Below are 18,302 nucleotides of genomic sequence, written 5' to 3'. Positions count from 1 at the left end.
CGAGCTCGAGCATTCGATTTGGAAATGAAGAGCTTCTCCTTTTCCACCCTAATTCTTCGATCGCCATACCTGAGCCCTAATCCTTTTCTGCTCCTTCAATGCCGAGGAATTGCCAAGGTTCGCCTCAAATGGGTCAAGAATCGGAGTCTCGATCACATCATCGACACGGAGACCGATTTGAAGGCCGCTTCCCTCCTCAAGGACGCCATTAAGCGCTCCTCTACTGGCTTCGTTACTATTAAATCCATCGCCGATTGGCAGAAGCTGCTCGGCCTCACCATCCCCGTTCTTCGCTTCATCCGGAGGTATCCGACTCTCTTTCACGAATTTCCTCATTCTCGTTACGCTAATTTGCCTTGCTTTCGTTTGACGGATACCGCGCTGCTTTTAGATCAGCAAGAGACTAGTGTTCACCAAATTCATGAGAGCGATACTGTCGAAAGGCTTTGTAGAGTGCTTATGATGATGAAAAATAGGGCTATTCCTCTTCCGTCGTTGCGTCCTCTAGAATGGGATCTAGGTCTCCCGTGTGGCTTTGAGAGGTCATTGATTCCCAAGTATCCGGATCATTTTCGATTAGTGAAGGCCTCGAATGGGGATTGGTGTCTGCGGCTTATGGAATGGGCCGAGGAATTTGCAGTTTCAGCCTTGCAAAGGAGCAACGAGAGCTCTGAACTGGGCGATGCGTATAGGCAATTCAAAAGGGGGCGTACCACATTGGCTTTTCCTATGAGTTTTCCGAGGGGATATGGGGCACAAAAGAAGGTAAAAGCTTGGATGGAAGAGTTTCAAAAGTTACCTTACGTTTCTCCATATGAGAGTTGCAGGCAAATTGACCCCAACAGTGATCTCATGGAGAAGCGAGTTGTTGGGGTTCTACATGAGCTTTTGAGCCTCACTCTTCACAAGAAAACTAAAAGAAACTATTTGAGAAGCTTGAGAGAGGAATTGAATCTTCCCCATAAGTTCACTCGAATCTTCACCCGTTATCCCGGAATCTTCTATCTGTCTTTGAAGTGTAAGACCACGACTGTTTCTCTTAGGGAAGGGTATCAGCGAGGAAAGCTAGTGAACCCACATCCCTTGACACGTCTTAGGGAAAAGTTTTATCATGTCATGAAGACTGGTCTGTTTTACCGGGGGAAAGGTGCTGCATTGATAGAAAAGGAGGGCATTCTGCTTAATAATACAGCCGAGGAGATGGTGGAGAATGGTTTGGATGTTGAATTAGATGAGACGGGTGATGATGAATGCTTAGAGGACGAGAACTCGCAGGCAGAGGAATCTGATTCAGATTAATGGAGTCTGATAACTGGATCCTCCCTTTGCTAGTTGCCAAAAAAGAGGGACAAAAATCAATGCCTCCTGTGCATATATATGCGAAATGTGAGTTTACTCTTTTCCTGGTAGTTTTTATGCAGTTGCTGGAAAAAAAATTGTATTATTCCTTCATTAGTTTGGTTCATCACTTGTCTGGGAGGAACTTAAAGGATTGGGAAACTACGGAGCAATTGATTTGATTGCAATTTAGACTGATTGAGTGATATCTTTTGTTTTGCTTGCAGTTTCATTGGCAGATGACTCCATTTGAGAGATCGACATTGTCCCATGCAAAGCAATTCTTTATAGTTTATGTGATAAAGACATAAGCTATAGAGGAAAGAAATGGTTTGTGGCGACAGAGAAATGGAAAGATGGTACTATCCACTTTCCCAACCCAGGGAAAGAAATGCTGAATCTTTCCTATGTAAGAAACAGCTTCTTTTTCATACTCCGTGACGTTCGAACTCAAAACACGATCCAGCAAAAAGCTGAAGAGGACATTTCTGGTAAAGAAATTATATATTTGCTTCTTTGTATAGATTGGAGTCGGTTTAAATTCATAATTTATGGCCTTTCTTTTTCAAGGCTGAAAAGAGTTGTCCTGGCACTTCTCTTCTAAAAGGTTAGACAATGAGATTCATTTTGTTGGCGTTTTCTCTGTTTGAAGTCACATCTGGAATTTTATTTGTTAGCTTGTAGACTATGAACAATGTAGAGACATGCATATAGTGTACGCATTGATAGACCAATTCATATATTTGGACAACAAACTTTGTACTATAAAATCAAAGGAAATATATAGCTTAGATGTTGGGGTCGGGTAGATAATCATCGTTAAGTCTATATGATTACAGAAGATTTCTTGTGGTTGGAGCACCCATCAAGAACGGGTACGATTCGAAAATGAACCCATCGAGGCTCTCGTCTTAAAATTCCTACTTATTGTAAAACCAAGTGGTCTGAGGCCCTAGAAGGGAGGCATTTGGTAGATCCATATCGAATTCTCTTACGACACGAAGAGTCTGAGTGCTATGGACAAATGGACAATGGATGAAGATGTGATGAATGGGCAGTTTGTGAGCAGTTTATAGAAGAGAGAATAGTAATAACAGGGTCTCTTTTAGAGGGGAGGATATAGAACTCTATAAATATTTATTTTGCTGATGGCCACATCTCCATAGTCACTTGAGAATAAGGGCCTTGTTATTCTGTTTAATGGAGCCTAAGTGATTTCCTGTTCATGTTATGTCAGAGTATCTTGGAAGAAAAAAAAATTCAAGTTCTCGTGTTTTCTGTTGTAGAGGAAAATTATCGAAATTATCGTTGCATCTAATATTGATGAATCTCAACCAGGATTCATTAGTAAACTTTGTGGAAGTAAGAACTTAGTGAAATCATTATTGCCAAATTTTATGGTTGGTTCAGATCGGTGTTAGACGAACACAACTCTCCACAATGGTATGAGCATAAGTTCTCATGGCTTTGCTTTAAGACGTGTTAATAAAATCCATTCCGGGAAACAAAGTCTTGGAGTTCTAGTGTTAAATGAGTTCGGAGTTCATTTAACACGGTACCTAATCCCATACCCAAATCCATTGTGCATCAAAGGGCCTCAAAAGATGATAGTATTAGACATCAAATCAAAGCTTATCAAACACAACCCTAAATCCTTAACTCAAAGTTGAGCTTGTAACTATAGATATATATACATCATGTATAGATGAGAGGTAGGACATGGGCTGGCATTGTTCTTTTAACTTGGGCAAGTTGGATGGAGCATGCATCATAAGGGGAAATTAATACTAAAATGTGAAGAACAAAAAGAACTTGCATCATATATATATATATAAATATATATATATATATATAGTGTACCTTGATTGATCAATCAAGAACAACAAGCTTCTGGTACTCACTGCCGGAGACAGCCAGCTCCATGATGGCATCCGGCTGAATGACGCCGTCGCCATTCAAAAACAAGTTCATCAAGTTCTTTGAGAATCCACTGACCAAAGCCATCCCCTTCTCATTTGTCGGCACCGGCGTTGCCCTTGAATCTCTTAAGTTCCAAAACACAATCTGTGGAACAGATGATCCATACCCTTTTTCACTAAACTTCCTTACTATAACTTGGTAATCTGTTTCCCACGAGTTTGCTGATGCTTGATCGAACTCCATGTCGCTGAACACGAACACTCTCTTTATCATCTGTTCTTCCTTCAACTTTGCATCCACAGCCACTTTCAGAATTTGATCAAACACCTTCTGAAAATTGGTATTGTACCCCAATTCCATACTCATAATGAATTCGGTCTTCGATCTCAGACTGTCCCCTTGGATCAAATGAAGTTGAGGGTCCGCAGAGAATGTAATCACTTTCCCTTTCCATGGATCTTCACTCAATTCAGATACCAATAGACCCAAAGCAACACAAACTTCCATGGGAGTCCCGTCCATACTACCAGACACATCACAAACAGATATGCAGTTTCTCAACTTCCCTTTCTCCAACAAATCATCCACCATTCTCTTCCATTGAAGCTCTGCCACTTCTCCGCCGTCTTCCTCGCCATCGTTCAAAGAAGCTATGATCTGGTGAGGAAGCAGTGCACCGGCAGCAATCTTGGTCTTACCGGACTTGACATCTTCTAAGTATTGAGCAAACCGTTCCCCATCGTGTTCGATGAACTTTTTCTTGTAGTTTTTCATTGCAACAGAGGCTACCCTGTTGTAAGGGATCGCATTCCACTGATTAGCTCCCATGAAAATCTCCGGCAGCTCCAACACCTTCCGGAGCGGCACCAAAACTTGCTTCCTCAATCTGTCGCGAACTCTGTACGCATAATGCGCTTCTTCGATCCCTTCATATTCCGGATCCGATTGACGGGGGAAAAGCTTCCTCGCTATGCTCTCGCAGAGTAATGTCGAGCGATCGAAGGATGAATCGACGGAAGGGCACCATTTCGCAGCGAGACTGATTTTATTTAATTCTCCGGAATTCAGAAATTGAAGATCATATTTCAAGCAATCGGCGAAGAAGTCAGAGACTCGATCGTACAAGCGTTGGAAATTTGGATCGGATTGATAACGTTCCAAAGCCTTCTTCGCCATCGAAACCTTCTTTATCTTCCTCTCTGTGCTCGCCTTCTCTTTCAATATCATCGATCTCTCCATAGCCTTCGCAATTTTTGCCTCTACGTCCGGTGAAAATTGAATTTCTTTCTTCCTCGTCTTCAGCTTCTCTTGCTTGAATTCTCCGTGGCTGGGAGATCGCGACCCTCTTTCAGACGACAGCGATCTCCTTCTCTTCATATGTCTGCCTTTCCTCCTCCCAATCCACTCAGCCTTCTGATTCTTCCTCACATCGGAACCCTCAAGAAGCCGGTAGAGTAACTCCGGCAGATCCTTGAAATAACCAAAATCAGCAAGAGAAGGAATGTTACCGGCTAGGGTTTTGGGATGAAATTTGTGAAGCCAGAGCGCAGCCGTGTAGTATCCCTCTTTATCGGACTTTCCGGTACCACGAACACCTCGCAAATTACAGATCAGCTTCAGCGTCATCAACGGATTGTGATTCCAAGCCACACTCAATCTCTCAGTCAAAGATTCGGACGGCGTATCAGGGACCACATGGAAGAAGAAATCGAGGCAAGGATTTCCGGAGGAGAGAAACGTCACCGACATATTCTCCGTGAAGCCCATCGGCGGCAGTTCATCATCGTTTGTATCGAACTCGTTGAAGTTGGCAACAAGAGCATCGACGAAGGGGTCGCCGGTGGGGGTTGGTTGCGTTGGTTGAGATGGTTGGAATGCGGTGTAGAGCTCCGGAGGACCGAGAAGGCTTGGAGGAGCCATGAAATCGAAACGGAAAAATGAGTCGGATTGACGGTGGACGGAGGAAAGGATTTGCACTTAATTTATAGGGAATATTGATGCGTGGGGTCCAAGAAAAAATCACATTTATTTTTTATATTATTAATTAAGAGAGAAAGTCAACTCTCATTTTTTCAATAAATATATATTATAAAAATTAGTTTTATGTTACTAGAATTAAATACGACAATTGGTATAAAAAATAATCGAAATTAGTGTTTTTATTTAGATTAGCTGTAAATTAAAAAACTTATTTATATCATGCGCACATAAATCGACCCGTCTAATATTTGATTTTGATTAGGTTTAAATAAATAAAAACTTTTATAAATTGGGTTCGTCGTTAAAACTAGATTATTTTTTACCATACCAATTTAAAATTATTATTAATTTTAAAATATTATTAGAATATATTTTATATAACCAAGATTTTATATTTGATATATTTTATTTGATTTTTTCGATTAGAATTTTAAATTGAATATATTATATTTTATTTTTAAATCCCATTTTTTCTCGTTCTTAACCTAACATAGTATCAGAGCATCATTTCTAATATGGTATCAAAGTATATCTTTAGCAATATATATTTTATAATCAAATAACTGTTGTTATGGTTACTTAATTTAAGGTTTTGTTTATGATGATTAGAAAAGAATATATGAGAATCAAATAACTACGTTTAGTCCTAAATAAGAAATGTTACGAGAATTTCATATAATTAAAGCATTTTCAACATTTATTATCTTATTTTATTTTAAATAATTAATTATCTTAAGGTTAGATAATTAAAATGATTTTAAATAATTTAATTTTCATTTATATACTTTAAATTTTAGGTTTTTGGGTTTATTAGATAATAAAGGTTAATAATTATCTTCAAATAAATGATTTTAATAAAAATATACAAACTTTTAATTATAAATATTTGATACCAATTTGATACCAACTCACAAAAATTAATGTAATGCAGTATATGGTAAAGTAAATTATCTTGAATGAGATATGTTTATAAATCTTATACTATTATAATAATTTATTAACAAAATAATAATATGTCTTAAATTTAAATTTAAATTTTGCTTTTATTTGTTAATAAGTATTTTATAAATATGCATTATGAGTTTCTTAGCTAATATTATTAATAATTATTTTTAAATAAATAATTTTAATAAAAAATATATTAAAATTAAATTGTAAAGTTATCAAATTAAATAATTAATTATAATAACGTATTGTGGAGTAAACTATTATATGATAATAATAATAAATAAATAAATTAATTAAAAAATAGTAAAAATAAATAAATAAATAAAAAGAAAGATGAACAAAAGTAAAATAGAAGAGGGTAAACGTAAATAAAAAAAAAGAAAATGAAAAATAGAATTAAAAAATAGAAAATAAATAAAAATAAATAAAATGTTTGGAAAGATTTTCAATATATTTTAAGAGATTTTCAATAAATAAATAAAATGTTTTACAAATTAAAAATTTACTTTTATTAAAAAAAATTGAATAAATATAACTCGACCTTCGAAAACATACCATTTTCAGGAGAAATAGGATCAAAATAGTAATTGCCCAGAAAAAAAAAAATTACAACGTTGAGTATAAAAGTATCTCAACCTAACCCAAACCAACCTGCGAAGCCTCCCAAACCAACCACGATAGGTTTTTAATTTTTAACCCAAACCAACCCACGAACATGCCATCTTTTTAATTTTTACCTAAAATCATTTTTCAAAACAAAAATTAATGGTTCAAAAGCACTTAGCCTTTTTGATCACTTTACAGCTAAGCAACAAGATTAAGCAACAAGATGTGAAAAAAAATTTCTCCAGAAAGCATCACTGTGGTACTAAAATTTTCAGAAACATAACAAAACTCACAAGCAGCAACTTCGGAAAACACAAGATGGCCTAACCTGGCAATCTCCCCACCATATTATGAGCATCATAGTTTCTATAGACCTGAAATCAATTTCTACAACCAGAATAAGGAAAAACACAACCATCCAATTTGATTCCCATCAACAAATCAGATATGAACAGTGAAAGACGAAAGTTGAGGCATCCTAAAAGCATGATATTATTTCTTATGAACAGCAAACGAACCCTTGAACAATATGCAGAGTTAGGTGAAGAAAAATGGAAATCGAATATGGGATTTGTATCACAATACGAAAGTATAATCTACAAGCACACTGAAGAAAACCAGATCTTGTTGCTCGTGACGAAATATGCAACACTTATCTAACCATGTTCATACAATCAACATATCATACGTACCACCGACCGAAAGAAATGCCCTCACCAAGATTCCTTGCCTAAGCAACCAGTCAAACATTTTGCTTGGACAGGAAATAGATATTTTCCAGAATAAAAAGCTTTACAGAGCGCTCTCAGTAGTTGATCTTCTTTTCAAAACTGATTTTATTTAACAGTATTTGGAGATGTGTGATCACGTCGTCTCATGAAGCCTATATATAGTGATCTCCTGCTGTTTGAAATAGCGCCTGTCCTCTTCATCAACAAGAACAAGATTTAAATAATACTTCACACTGAATTTATTGTTGATGTTACGATGCGTAGGAGTCAGCTCGTAAGGGCTAAGAAACAGTCTAACTGGAATAGATTCACCTACAGAAGCAAGTACAAGCTATTTTAAGCTTACAGGTTCAATGGCAACTAAAAAGAAGACTAGTAAACAGAACTTTCAGTCCACACCATCTTCATCACATTTCCCCTTACTTTTTTTTAATGAAAAAAACCGAACTTCGAATTCTGAAAGAATACAGGGGAATTACAACAAACCAACCCCAAAAGGAGTCCAATCAAGCAAAGTAAGACATACATTTCCACAAACTATATTAGCAACAAGGTTTAATATCTTGTGTCTTTTAAGGTTGTTTTGTGTAGTCTTTTAGTTTGGGATTACACCTGGTTAGGCTTGTTTTAGGTGTTTAGCATCGTGTTACTTTCCATATATCAATGAAAAGTTTGTTTCTGGAAACAAAAGCAAACAACAAAGGTTTATCGTTTGGTACACAAATATGCTACTTGCACTGCATTAGGTAATTGGAGCGCACCTCTAACTGGAGCTCCATCCATGAGCTCATACTTGGCCAGTGTCTCTGTCTCGACATGAGTGTTAGCTCCAGATCCTGTTGATTCTCGACGCCTGATCTCCAGATCCATATTCTTTATCTTAATTCTCACCAGCAGGAAATAAATCTTGCCGATGATAACATCTTTGAGATGGTACCTGTATGTACCAATTTTCTTCACTTACTAAGAAATTATTTTTTACCCTTCCATCTCTAGAAAAGGGAAAATGATCAATGCTTCTAGTTTCAAAATAATTATAAAAAAAAAAGTTAAAGGTAAGTGATGAAACAACCAACATAGCCTGCTTCTGAAAATGGCAATTAAGTTTGATTTTGTAGGTAACAAAAGATAAAACTCATCAAAGAAAGCTATGAAGTTGAGGACGTAGAATTCCTAAGAGCATAGTTCAAACCCCGGCCAGAAAATCTATACCACTTACTTGCTTTTGTTATACTCAAACTCGATGTGCAGGCAATCTTCAATTCCAACTTCCATCTACAAAGAGCATAAATAATCAAAACGATCTACAAAGAAGTTGCTTTGTTTAGTAGGTCTATATAGGCATTCGTGCCACAATGCCACTCAACCCAGTCGGTAAAAGAAGTGTATTTCAATGAGTCAACAGCCATAAACTAAATGCTTGCATCGTAAAGACAAGTGAATGGCAGTGGTTGTATGGTTCAAGGAATGGGGTATTTGTCTGTACTGACCTTGATACCATTATTGATTGATGGAAGTGGAGAATAATTGCGAACCTGAAGCAAATCAATTATTACAAGCTTAGATGTAACAGTATCCACATAGACTAGATAGATTTGCTACGGATAGGTTGGTAGCAATTAACATGTTAATAACGAGCTATGATAAACAAGAGTTCAGACTTATTGTACCACCAACCTCCATAATTTATGTAAAATGGAACTTCAAATGCTAGCGGTATAAGTACAAGATATGACAGCATAAGCTAGAGAAGAGGGCAAAGCATGCCAAAAAGAATAAAGATAAAACAAACCCTAGAGGGAGGGGGTGCGGGGGGTGGTGTAACAAAGGAAATGAACTAAACAGCCAAGAATCTAACAAGCATAAGTTCAATCACAAGAAATAACAAGAGAAATAATCTAAAATCTGGTAGCAGTAGAAATCCATAAAATGAAGAAAAGTGAAAGGAACTCCAATAGCTCGCTGCCTTCATACTCCGTCCATCAGCTACTACTTTTTATCAAATACCCCAAATATATACCAAAACACAAGCGAGCTACAAATGTTTCCTAATTAAAGATTCAGAAAACAGTAGCAAATGAAGGGCTCTTTCTAGTTAATGACTCGTAATACAGAGAAGACATTCATGAGGGTGGGGGACCTCCTTTGATGGGAAGGATTTTTCAATGGAAAGGAAATGAGGAGGGTGGGGGATCTCATTTGGTTAGGGGGGAGGTGTTTCGAAACCAGTGGAAGCTGAAGGATGAGGCGTAGGGAACCTGAGATTACGGATTGTGGTGTTTCAGAGAACCACATGCTCTTTGGTATAAGACCATAGTAAGTATGGACTACACCCTTTTGAGTGGGTGCCAAGTGGTAGGTTGAAGGGCTTGAGCAAGTAGGCTTTTGGGAAGGGTCTGATACCTATTTTTGAGAGGATTGTTGGGCAAGAAGCCCCTACGTGTGTTGTTCCCGCAACTTTATCACTTGTCTGATAAGAGGTTGTACTCAGTGGCCCCTATTTTGTCTTCCCCGGAGATGTCTTTTTCACTCTCTATGGGCTCTCAACATCTTCTACCCTAGAGGTGGTGGGCCACTATAAGGTATCCCTTACTATTTACTGCAACAATAAGATCAATTAGTACAAGAACATAGAAACAGAGGAATAATCCCTTGCTAATCGATTCCACACCCAAAAACATTCTCTCTGCCCCTACTACTACTCTTGTTCCTCGTGTATAAGCACAAGCAAATTCCAGTTACCAACCATCAGTGGTGAGTGAAATCCCACTTTTACCTTTCCTTGCATTAGTCATAACAATAGAGGCCTTACAACCTTCTTTCAATTATTTCAGATCAGAGGGTCAATTTAGGGAGAGAGAGTTCTCTTGTCGTTCGTATCAAGAGAGCCATAGTAGGATAAAATCCCTAAGAAAATGAAGTTTTTGCCCAGAAATCTTTCATGGAAAAGTAAACACACAAGACCATATCCAGCAGCACCCCTCCCTTGTGTTGCATCCGCAATGATGTGTTCTTTGTAAACGTCATGAGGAGAATCTAGATTATATTTTGTGGAGCTGCCCATTTGCTCATTTGCTTTGGAGATGTTGCTTCCCTATGTTTGAGGTTGCTTGGGTTTGAAACAAGGATTGTTGTTCTATGATTGAGGAGATCCAAATGAACTCTCCCTTCTGAAAAAAGAGAACAGTGTTGTGGCAAGGCTTGCTCCTTCGCTATTTTGTGGGATGTGGCCAGAGAGAAATAGTAAAATCTTTAGAGGATTTGAACGACTTTGGAGGAGGTATGGGAAGTAGTGAGGTTTAACGCCACTACATTTATGAACATCCCGAACTTTTTGTAATTATCAGCTGGGACATATTCTTTTCAATTTGAGTCCTTTCTTGTAGGTAGCAAAGGACTCCTTTTGTGGGCTTTGTTCTGTATTTTCTTGTACATTCTCTCATTTTCCTCAATGAAAGCTTGGTTTCATATTAAATAATAATAATAATAATGAAGTGAAGAAAATACCGTACATATACTAAATGAGGGAAATAAAACAATTTGTCTGACATTCTGAAATGTTTTTTGTGACGTCACAAGCAATTCTTTAATGTAGTGTTGAGAAATGTGTTCGTAAATGGTCTTTATAGGCAATATGCATTCCATATAGAAAGACGAACTGGTTCTTGAGATAGTTGACGGAAGCACCATCACAATGTTTCAAAGAGGACTTCTGCCGGAACTTTATAAAGACTTGAGACTAAACTAAATGGGCAGAAACCTCCTAATTTCAACAGTTCGGAATTTAGGAATGAGGCACACAAACGTTTCATCTCATGAATGTAAGAGCTAATGATTCCATTTTCAAAATAATAACAATAATAAATAAAATGAAACGTTTTTTTTCTTGAAACTCAAAATGATCTTATGAATTTTTGAGAACTCGAAGAACACATCAAGACCACGAGACTTCATGTCAATTATTCTTTGCATGCACGTGTGGAACTACTAGGCTACAATGTTCATGTAAGATCAACATGTCCATCCGCTGCCATTATTCAATACAGGATGCTAGAGGAAAAAGAGGTAAGTGTTACCACAAAGTCCTGATATTCCACTATGCTACCAGCATAACCACGAGTGATGGTAACTTTGAGAACATACCTAGGGAGGGAAATTCAGAAAACACCAGACCAAAAAACTCAGTTAACAAAATTGAAATATCAGAAGTAGAAAATGTTCTAATATCATGATGTACATATTAAAAATGTCCAAGATATATGAATAACAATCAAACTAATAATTGAGAATCAATAACAAGAGATTCATTAGCGGAATTAAGCTGTAAACATTTAAAAGAGTCGCCAGCAGAAAAGATGATAGCCTCATTATTAAAGAAAGATCTTAATTGCATAAGACTATTTACCTCAGCCTCACATTCACCCCATTATATGTCTCATAAGGCATTTCAACTGTAGAAAATTCGAATGGGTATGTTTTCCTTTCGTATATTTCTCCTGGAACATCCAGTTCGCGAACTGCAAAAATTAATGAAAGTTAAATGCTGAAGAACATGTCCCACATGTACGATAACAATGATGCAAAAAATCATCATAATTGATTTGTCAAAGATAACTAAATTTTAATTAGCCTCCCCTTACATTCGCATAGTATTTTTTTCCTTCAAATTAACGAAATTCAAATAGTGACAAGAACGAAACACATATAATACTTACCAAGAGAAGTAAAGTCATAAAAGTTGCCTCTATCAAAATACATCTCTGCAAAAAAGAGCATAGAAAACTAAATATCAATTCCCTAAAGTAAGAGAGAGAAAGTATCAATCAATCAACGTTTTGATGCCCAGAAAGAAGGGTTGTTGCACCATTAGCATAAGATAGCCTCATGTAAAAGAAATAAGGACAAGAAAGCAAAATATACACAAGGAAACATAGCAATATCCTCAATAATATACATGAGGCCAATAAGAATAACTTCAAAGCAAGAAGATAAAAGGGAATGACTTGGTGCTAAAGAGAGAAACTTGCCGATGTTATAAATGTATATATTGACAAATAAAAGAAAACTATCATGATGTGAAAGCAGCAGAAGTGCACACCGATTTGACCAAGAAGCTCAATTTTAACACCATTGTGATCAACTTTCTTTCCTTGTAGAGGATCTATAGTTATCTGAAACACAATATGAAAAATGAAAATTAAAATCTAGCAGTCTCTAATAGAAAAAACAAAGTTCATAAGGATTGATAAAGAAAACGTTAATTTCAAAAAAAATAATATACCTTCCCAGTAATATTCTCTTGACTTTGGAAAAGGGGAACCAAAACTGTTTGACCATTTTCCTTCTTCAATGGAACCTTAAGAAAAAATATGATAAGAAAACAACGAAATAAAATAACAATGTTCTTCGAAATATTAAGTCCAAGTAAAAAAACGTTGCAAAACTCAATAGCTTACATAGATACTACCTGTCATTATTTTAAAAACTCGTCTGCATGAGAATTGGAACAAACATTTTCTCTCATTCATCCAATATCTAACTACAGTAAATGGGATACCTGCTTGCGTGTTTTTCCATCAGAAAATGTGATTGATATGTTGCAAGATGGCTTAAAAGCTCCAAGCAGGTAATTCTGAAATATCAAAATAATTTTTTTTAAAAATATGATACCATCTCATCACAATACCCATGCAAGACATATTTCAAACAAATAAAATACATAACAGGAAACTCTCAATCTCTTTTGAAATTATGACACTTTTGATATATGCCAACTGGAGTACTTTTCTGCAATTCCTTTTAGCAGTTGAAATCAATGCCTTTTTTTATACTTCTCATATGCAAACAACAGAATAATTTCATCCTCAGAAAAATAATAAAGAAATTGGCATGTGTAATCACCATAAGTACTTAAATAGATATTACCATAATGGTCAGCAGTGAAATTGAGCTCCCAAACCTGGTGCAACCAGCCTGCATACAACATCATACTTTCATAATAATGTCAAAAGCTAAGTATGTATTACAATCATCCCTAATGGAAACCAGAATTTGCAAACTTAAAAAAGAAAAGGGCTCCCATTCAAGAACTTATTTAGCAATGACACAAAGATCAGTATATATATTTGAACCAGATCTCATGTTCAAAGAAATAAAGTATAATAGAGAATATTTGGGAGCATTTTGGAAAACAGCCTTTTAGCTTTTAGGAAAACAATTTAGTGAAGACATATATAGATTTTTTTTTTCTTTTTAAAGTTAAAAGTATCAAACTTTAATGGAGAAAAAATTGAAAGAATACAGCGGCATCAAAAAACCCACAAAAAGGAGCAAAACTAAAAAAGGGGCTCCAATCAACCCCACAAAATGTATAGATTACTATGTTCGTTAATCTATTATCTCTTCTTTCCTCATAATTTGTTTCCATGGGTAATTGTTTTTCTATAAATAATGATTTCAAGTGCACAATTATCTTTACTTTTACGGACCAATAAAAAATTAATCATAAATTAGTTCTAAAAACAAAAGCAGAAGCTGAAAATAACCCTTTAGATTTACCATAATTTGAGAATATTCCACAACTTTTTTATCTTGAAAACCTGTAATAAAATGTTTTGAGTAGAAAAGGGCATACTAGAGTAGTACTTTCAAACACCCCGCAACACTTAAGATTGATACATTGTGGCAAACTTAACAGGTTAATTCAACCAAGCCATTTGGAGTCACCTGCCGAAGGATATTAACACCCCAAGAACTCCTACACGTTGTAATCCTGAAGCCTGGAAGGATTCTAGAATCATTGATTAAATGAGATGTACAGACGGGAGGGAACCATCCAAGCCACGAGAGTTGTTACAAAAGAAAAGTTCCCTTGGCCAAAAAAGTACTGAAGCTATACTAAAAAAAAAGATGTATATATTCACACTAATACACGGCAAACAAAAAGCATCAAAGTTATAAAAGTGTCAAAGGATTTGCCGGTGTCTTTGAAAGTGTGGTTGTTCCTCTCTGGCCATAGTTTTCAAGGGAAAGCTCTACTAATGTATGTCCAAAGCATTCCTTTTTCTTTGTTGAGAGGATTACCCACTAACATATAAGAATGGAGATTATTTATTCTGATAGGCAAGGCACTACTCTAAATGAAGGTACTCAAGATGAAGGACCAATAATTTTCCGCAAAAGGAATGAGGACCAATATTGTTGTGCAAAAGAAAAAATCAGAAAAAGATGACTTTGCAATTCATTCTACTTGTAGCACACCGTGAACCAGTTTTACAAAATAACAAGTAAAGGGATCTGCATCACACTCTATCATTTGCGCTCATATCCCCATGACTCAGCCTTCAAATAAAGAACTTTATCTTCTTATGAAGTGGTAATCCTCAAATCTTGAAAGATCGGCCAGCAGTTTCCAAGTTTAACCCCATGAATATTGAATTTAAGAGTCCAATGGTTCACATGCATAGATATAATTATATCCATGTCAAATATCATGCGTATTTGAATAATACAGATAATTTGCTTGCCCCATCCTCTGCACAACTTAAGAAAGGAAGTGTCGCATATGATATTTCTCTCTTGCCCTCCTTGTCAATAGAGTCGTTGAGCTTTAGCTCAAATGGAGTCCTCGAATTGTAAAATAGACTAGGAGTAGTTTCCAATGGAGTAGACAAAATAGCTCCAATGTGTCAGAAGGTATTGAAGAAAATGTATGAAAAAGAATTTATAGGTAAAAAAATTCTTAAACAATTTGGACTTAGAAAACAAGGGGAGGAAAAAAAAATCATCAAGCCAAAGGAGAATTAATTCAAGTACAAATCAGTGGAAAAGATCGTCCCTAGAAGAAACAATTTCCTTTATTCAAGCAGAAGAGAGAAGAAGTCTTATGCTTGACAAACAACCAAGCATGGATGTCTCAGCCTTCATTGTCGAGAAAAGAAAGAAACAATGGAAGAGACAACCAATGAAGGATTAGCAAAGAAATTTATAGTGTACTCACGGCAAAAAATCGAGACAAAAAAAAAAAAGAGTTGTTGGAAGTTGAACGAAAAACCTCCTAGCCATGAATGGGAAAATAATGGAGGCTCAGGGAAACAAAGGAAAAATGTTAGTCCAAGGCATAAGCAAACATTACAGAGGATCCCAAACCAAACTAGAAACCACCAATCATGGAGACCAAGGGATTCAATAATGAAGAGATTGAAGCTGCTCTTGAATTCTCTCAACAAGACATCAAATTCTAGTGCTTGACGATCTCAGGTAAGTCTTCGTTCACTTTTTGTATAAATCTTTCACAAATAAATGTGGTTAATTCTTGGATTATAGATTCTGATGTACTTGATCACATGACACTTCACTCACAATGTTTTAAAACATATAATCTACGCCTGAGTAATTGAAATTTACAGTGCCAAATGGAACTAGTGTCACTGTTGCAGGAATAGGCGATGTTTTCATCTCTAGAACTCTTACACTAAAATAAGTCCTGCATGTCCCAAAATTATCTAACAGACTTATTTCCATACTAGAACCTACCCAGATTGTCACTGTAGTGTTATTTTCTCCTCATCATTTAGTGTTTTTTGGATCCGAGTCTCAAGACGGACGATTGGACTTGCTAAGAAATTGAATGGCTTGAACTACTTGCACCTGAGATAATAACTTGCCTCGCATTCGTGTCATTTTTTAGTTCATCCAATAAAGATGCAAGTTAGTTACATCACCTTTACATTCACGTGGCCATCCATCATTTAGAATTTTGAATATTATTTTTCCAAATTTGTTTCAAAGAATCAATATTTCTAATTTTCATTGTGATGCGTGTGAATGCGCTAAACATATACATGTATCTCTCCTATCAGTAAAAATAAAAACTCTGCTCCTTTTCATTTGATTCATAGTGATATAAGGGACCCTCAACTGTACCAAATATTTCTAGTGATCATTGGTTTCTCACATTAATTGGCAATGGCACTCGGATCACATGGTTATTTCTCCTCAAACAAAAACATGATGTCAATACTATTATCCCCATCTTCCACTCAATCATTCGAACACAATTTGCAGTCAAAATCAAAACATTTAGAAGTGATAATACCAGAGATCACTTGAATCAAACATTATCTTCATACTTCCGGTCTCAAAGCACTATTCATGACTCTTCTTGTGTTATTATGCCATAGCAAAATGGAGTGGCAGAAAGGAAAAACGGGCACCTTCTATACACCACTCGAGCCTTGCATATTCATGGAAACATGCCAAAACTTATTGGGGAGAGGTGGTTCTTACTACAACCCATATGATTAATCGTCTCTCATCTTGTGTCCTAGATAATCTAAGTCCAATGGAAGTCCTTGACAAATTTCCTCCTCACTTTCAAACATCAAATGGACTCATGCCTTGCATTACGTGCACAACCTTTGTTCATGTTCACAACACTCAAAGAGGAAACTAGATCCTAGAGTAATCAAGTGTGTCTTTTTAAGGTATTCTTCAACCAAAGAGGGGCACAAATGTTACGATCCAACATAGTAACATGGCAGCCAAGGCTAACTAAACTATTAAAGCCATGAAAAAATTGGTCAATTTCCATGAAAAAAGCAAAGGCTAACCAAACTATTAAGCCAAAGCTGTAAGCTTCCTCAAAGATCTTGGTAACATTAAAAGATTGTCAATGAAATGCTTGTAGAGAAGGGATAAAAAACACAAGGTACAAAAATCTCAACGAAAAAGCATAAATTTGCTTGATTGGAGGTCATTTTTTCCTTTTTAGAGGGCTTCAGCATACAAAAGGATGGATAAAGTAGGAAGAAGCAAAGTTGTTTGAATTATTTCACCGAAAAATTGATGAAATAAATTTAGATGAAGAGTCATGTATACCGAAGCTTTGACATGTATCGATACAGTTATATCTATGATGGCAGTTCACGGGGTTTTAATTGCTTAGATAAGTGTCTCCAAACAATTCAACCAACCATCGCTCGCCAATTAGATCCATTTAGGGCATCTGTCACTATGCTCAACCAAGAGGGTCTTCATTATAGATCAATATGCCCTTCATCTACAGGGAACACCATGATATACGGGTTTCTAGACTAAAACAAAGTGGAGCATTCATAAATCCTGTAATACGGAAGCATGGACGGGACTGGCCCGTTTGGTTCAATTTATGCGAAATCCATCCAAACATTGATGTTCTATTCATCATATGGGCAACCGAACCAAATTTTCTTTTCTAAACTAAACTTGTGTTGAACCAAACTGATGTGGTTCTTTAAAGTTCATTATGTTTTCAATTTCAGCGCGCACCAAAAGCAAACACAGACGCGAAGAGAATCAATAGCATTGTCATAAATCAAATACTCTAGTCAGAATGATCAACCTCTCCTAAATCAAACGAAAAATGGAACGCTCCAAAAAAATTAGCCTTGCAGAAAGCATGAGTGTAAAGTCAACACTTGTCCACACAATTGGAAGCCATACCAGGAGAAAACATAAATTAAAGATTAAAAGATCAGAAAACTTCAATCTTACGGGTTCGAGAAGGAATTGAGATGGCGATGGTCGCAGGCGGCAACGGAGAGAGAGAGAGAGAGACGTGATCTGAAGTCAGATGAGACTGCAAGGGGTGACGAACGACGCTGAAGCTTGAATCTCAGCGTATCAATGGAGGAGGAGGGGGAATCGAGGGAGCTGCAGTTGAAACAGAAGAGGTCTTTCTTTTTTTTTTTTTTTTTTTTTTTTTTTTTTTTTTTTTTTTTTTTTTTTTTTTTTTTTTTT

At 36.3% G+C, this 18,302-nt stretch overlaps 3 protein-coding genes across 3 annotated transcripts; 1 reads left to right on the top strand and 2 right to left on the bottom strand.

Annotated features, from left to right (window-relative positions):
- LOC111467212 (protein WHAT'S THIS FACTOR 1 homolog) lies at positions 1-2,086 on the top strand. The gene is made up of 2 exons (XM_023112037.1): positions 1-1,386; positions 1,566-2,086. The coding sequence occupies exon 1, from the start codon at positions 25-27 to the stop codon at positions 1,297-1,299; it is 1,275 nt and encodes a 424-aa protein (XP_022967805.1). The 5' UTR covers positions 1-24; the 3' UTR covers positions 1,300-1,386; positions 1,566-2,086.
- An 835-nt stretch (positions 2,087-2,921) lies between these two features.
- Positions 2,922-5,225, bottom strand: LOC111467171. The gene is made up of 2 exons (XM_023111970.1): positions 3,193-5,225; positions 2,922-3,144 (listed from the first exon to the last, which is right to left on the bottom strand). Exon 1 carries the CDS (start codon positions 5,176-5,178, stop codon positions 3,208-3,210), a length of 1,971 nt encoding a protein of 656 aa, XP_022967738.1. The 5' UTR covers positions 5,179-5,225; the 3' UTR covers positions 2,922-3,144; positions 3,193-3,207.
- Positions 5,226-7,329: 2,104 nt separating this feature from the next.
- Positions 7,330-18,244, bottom strand: LOC111467243 (vacuolar protein sorting-associated protein 26A). Its single transcript, XM_023112096.1, has 12 exons — positions 18,057-18,244; positions 13,449-13,496; positions 13,081-13,155; positions 12,805-12,879; positions 12,622-12,694; positions 12,239-12,283; positions 11,929-12,040; positions 11,600-11,666; positions 9,014-9,058; positions 8,743-8,798; positions 8,285-8,460; positions 7,330-7,835 (listed from the first exon to the last, which is right to left on the bottom strand). Exons 2-12 carry the CDS (start codon positions 13,449-13,451, stop codon positions 7,657-7,659), a joined length of 906 nt encoding a protein of 301 aa, XP_022967864.1. The 5' UTR covers positions 13,452-13,496; positions 18,057-18,244; the 3' UTR covers positions 7,330-7,656.
- Positions 18,245-18,302: the final 58 nt, after the last annotated feature.

This window comes from Cucurbita maxima, unplaced genomic scaffold (genome assembly GCF_002738345.1).
Source record: "Cucurbita maxima cultivar Rimu unplaced genomic scaffold, Cmax_1.0 Cma_Scf00033, whole genome shotgun sequence".
Lineage (NCBI taxonomy): Eukaryota > Viridiplantae > Streptophyta > Magnoliopsida > Cucurbitales > Cucurbitaceae > Cucurbita > Cucurbita maxima.
This window is presented reverse-complemented; position numbering and strand designations above follow the sequence as displayed.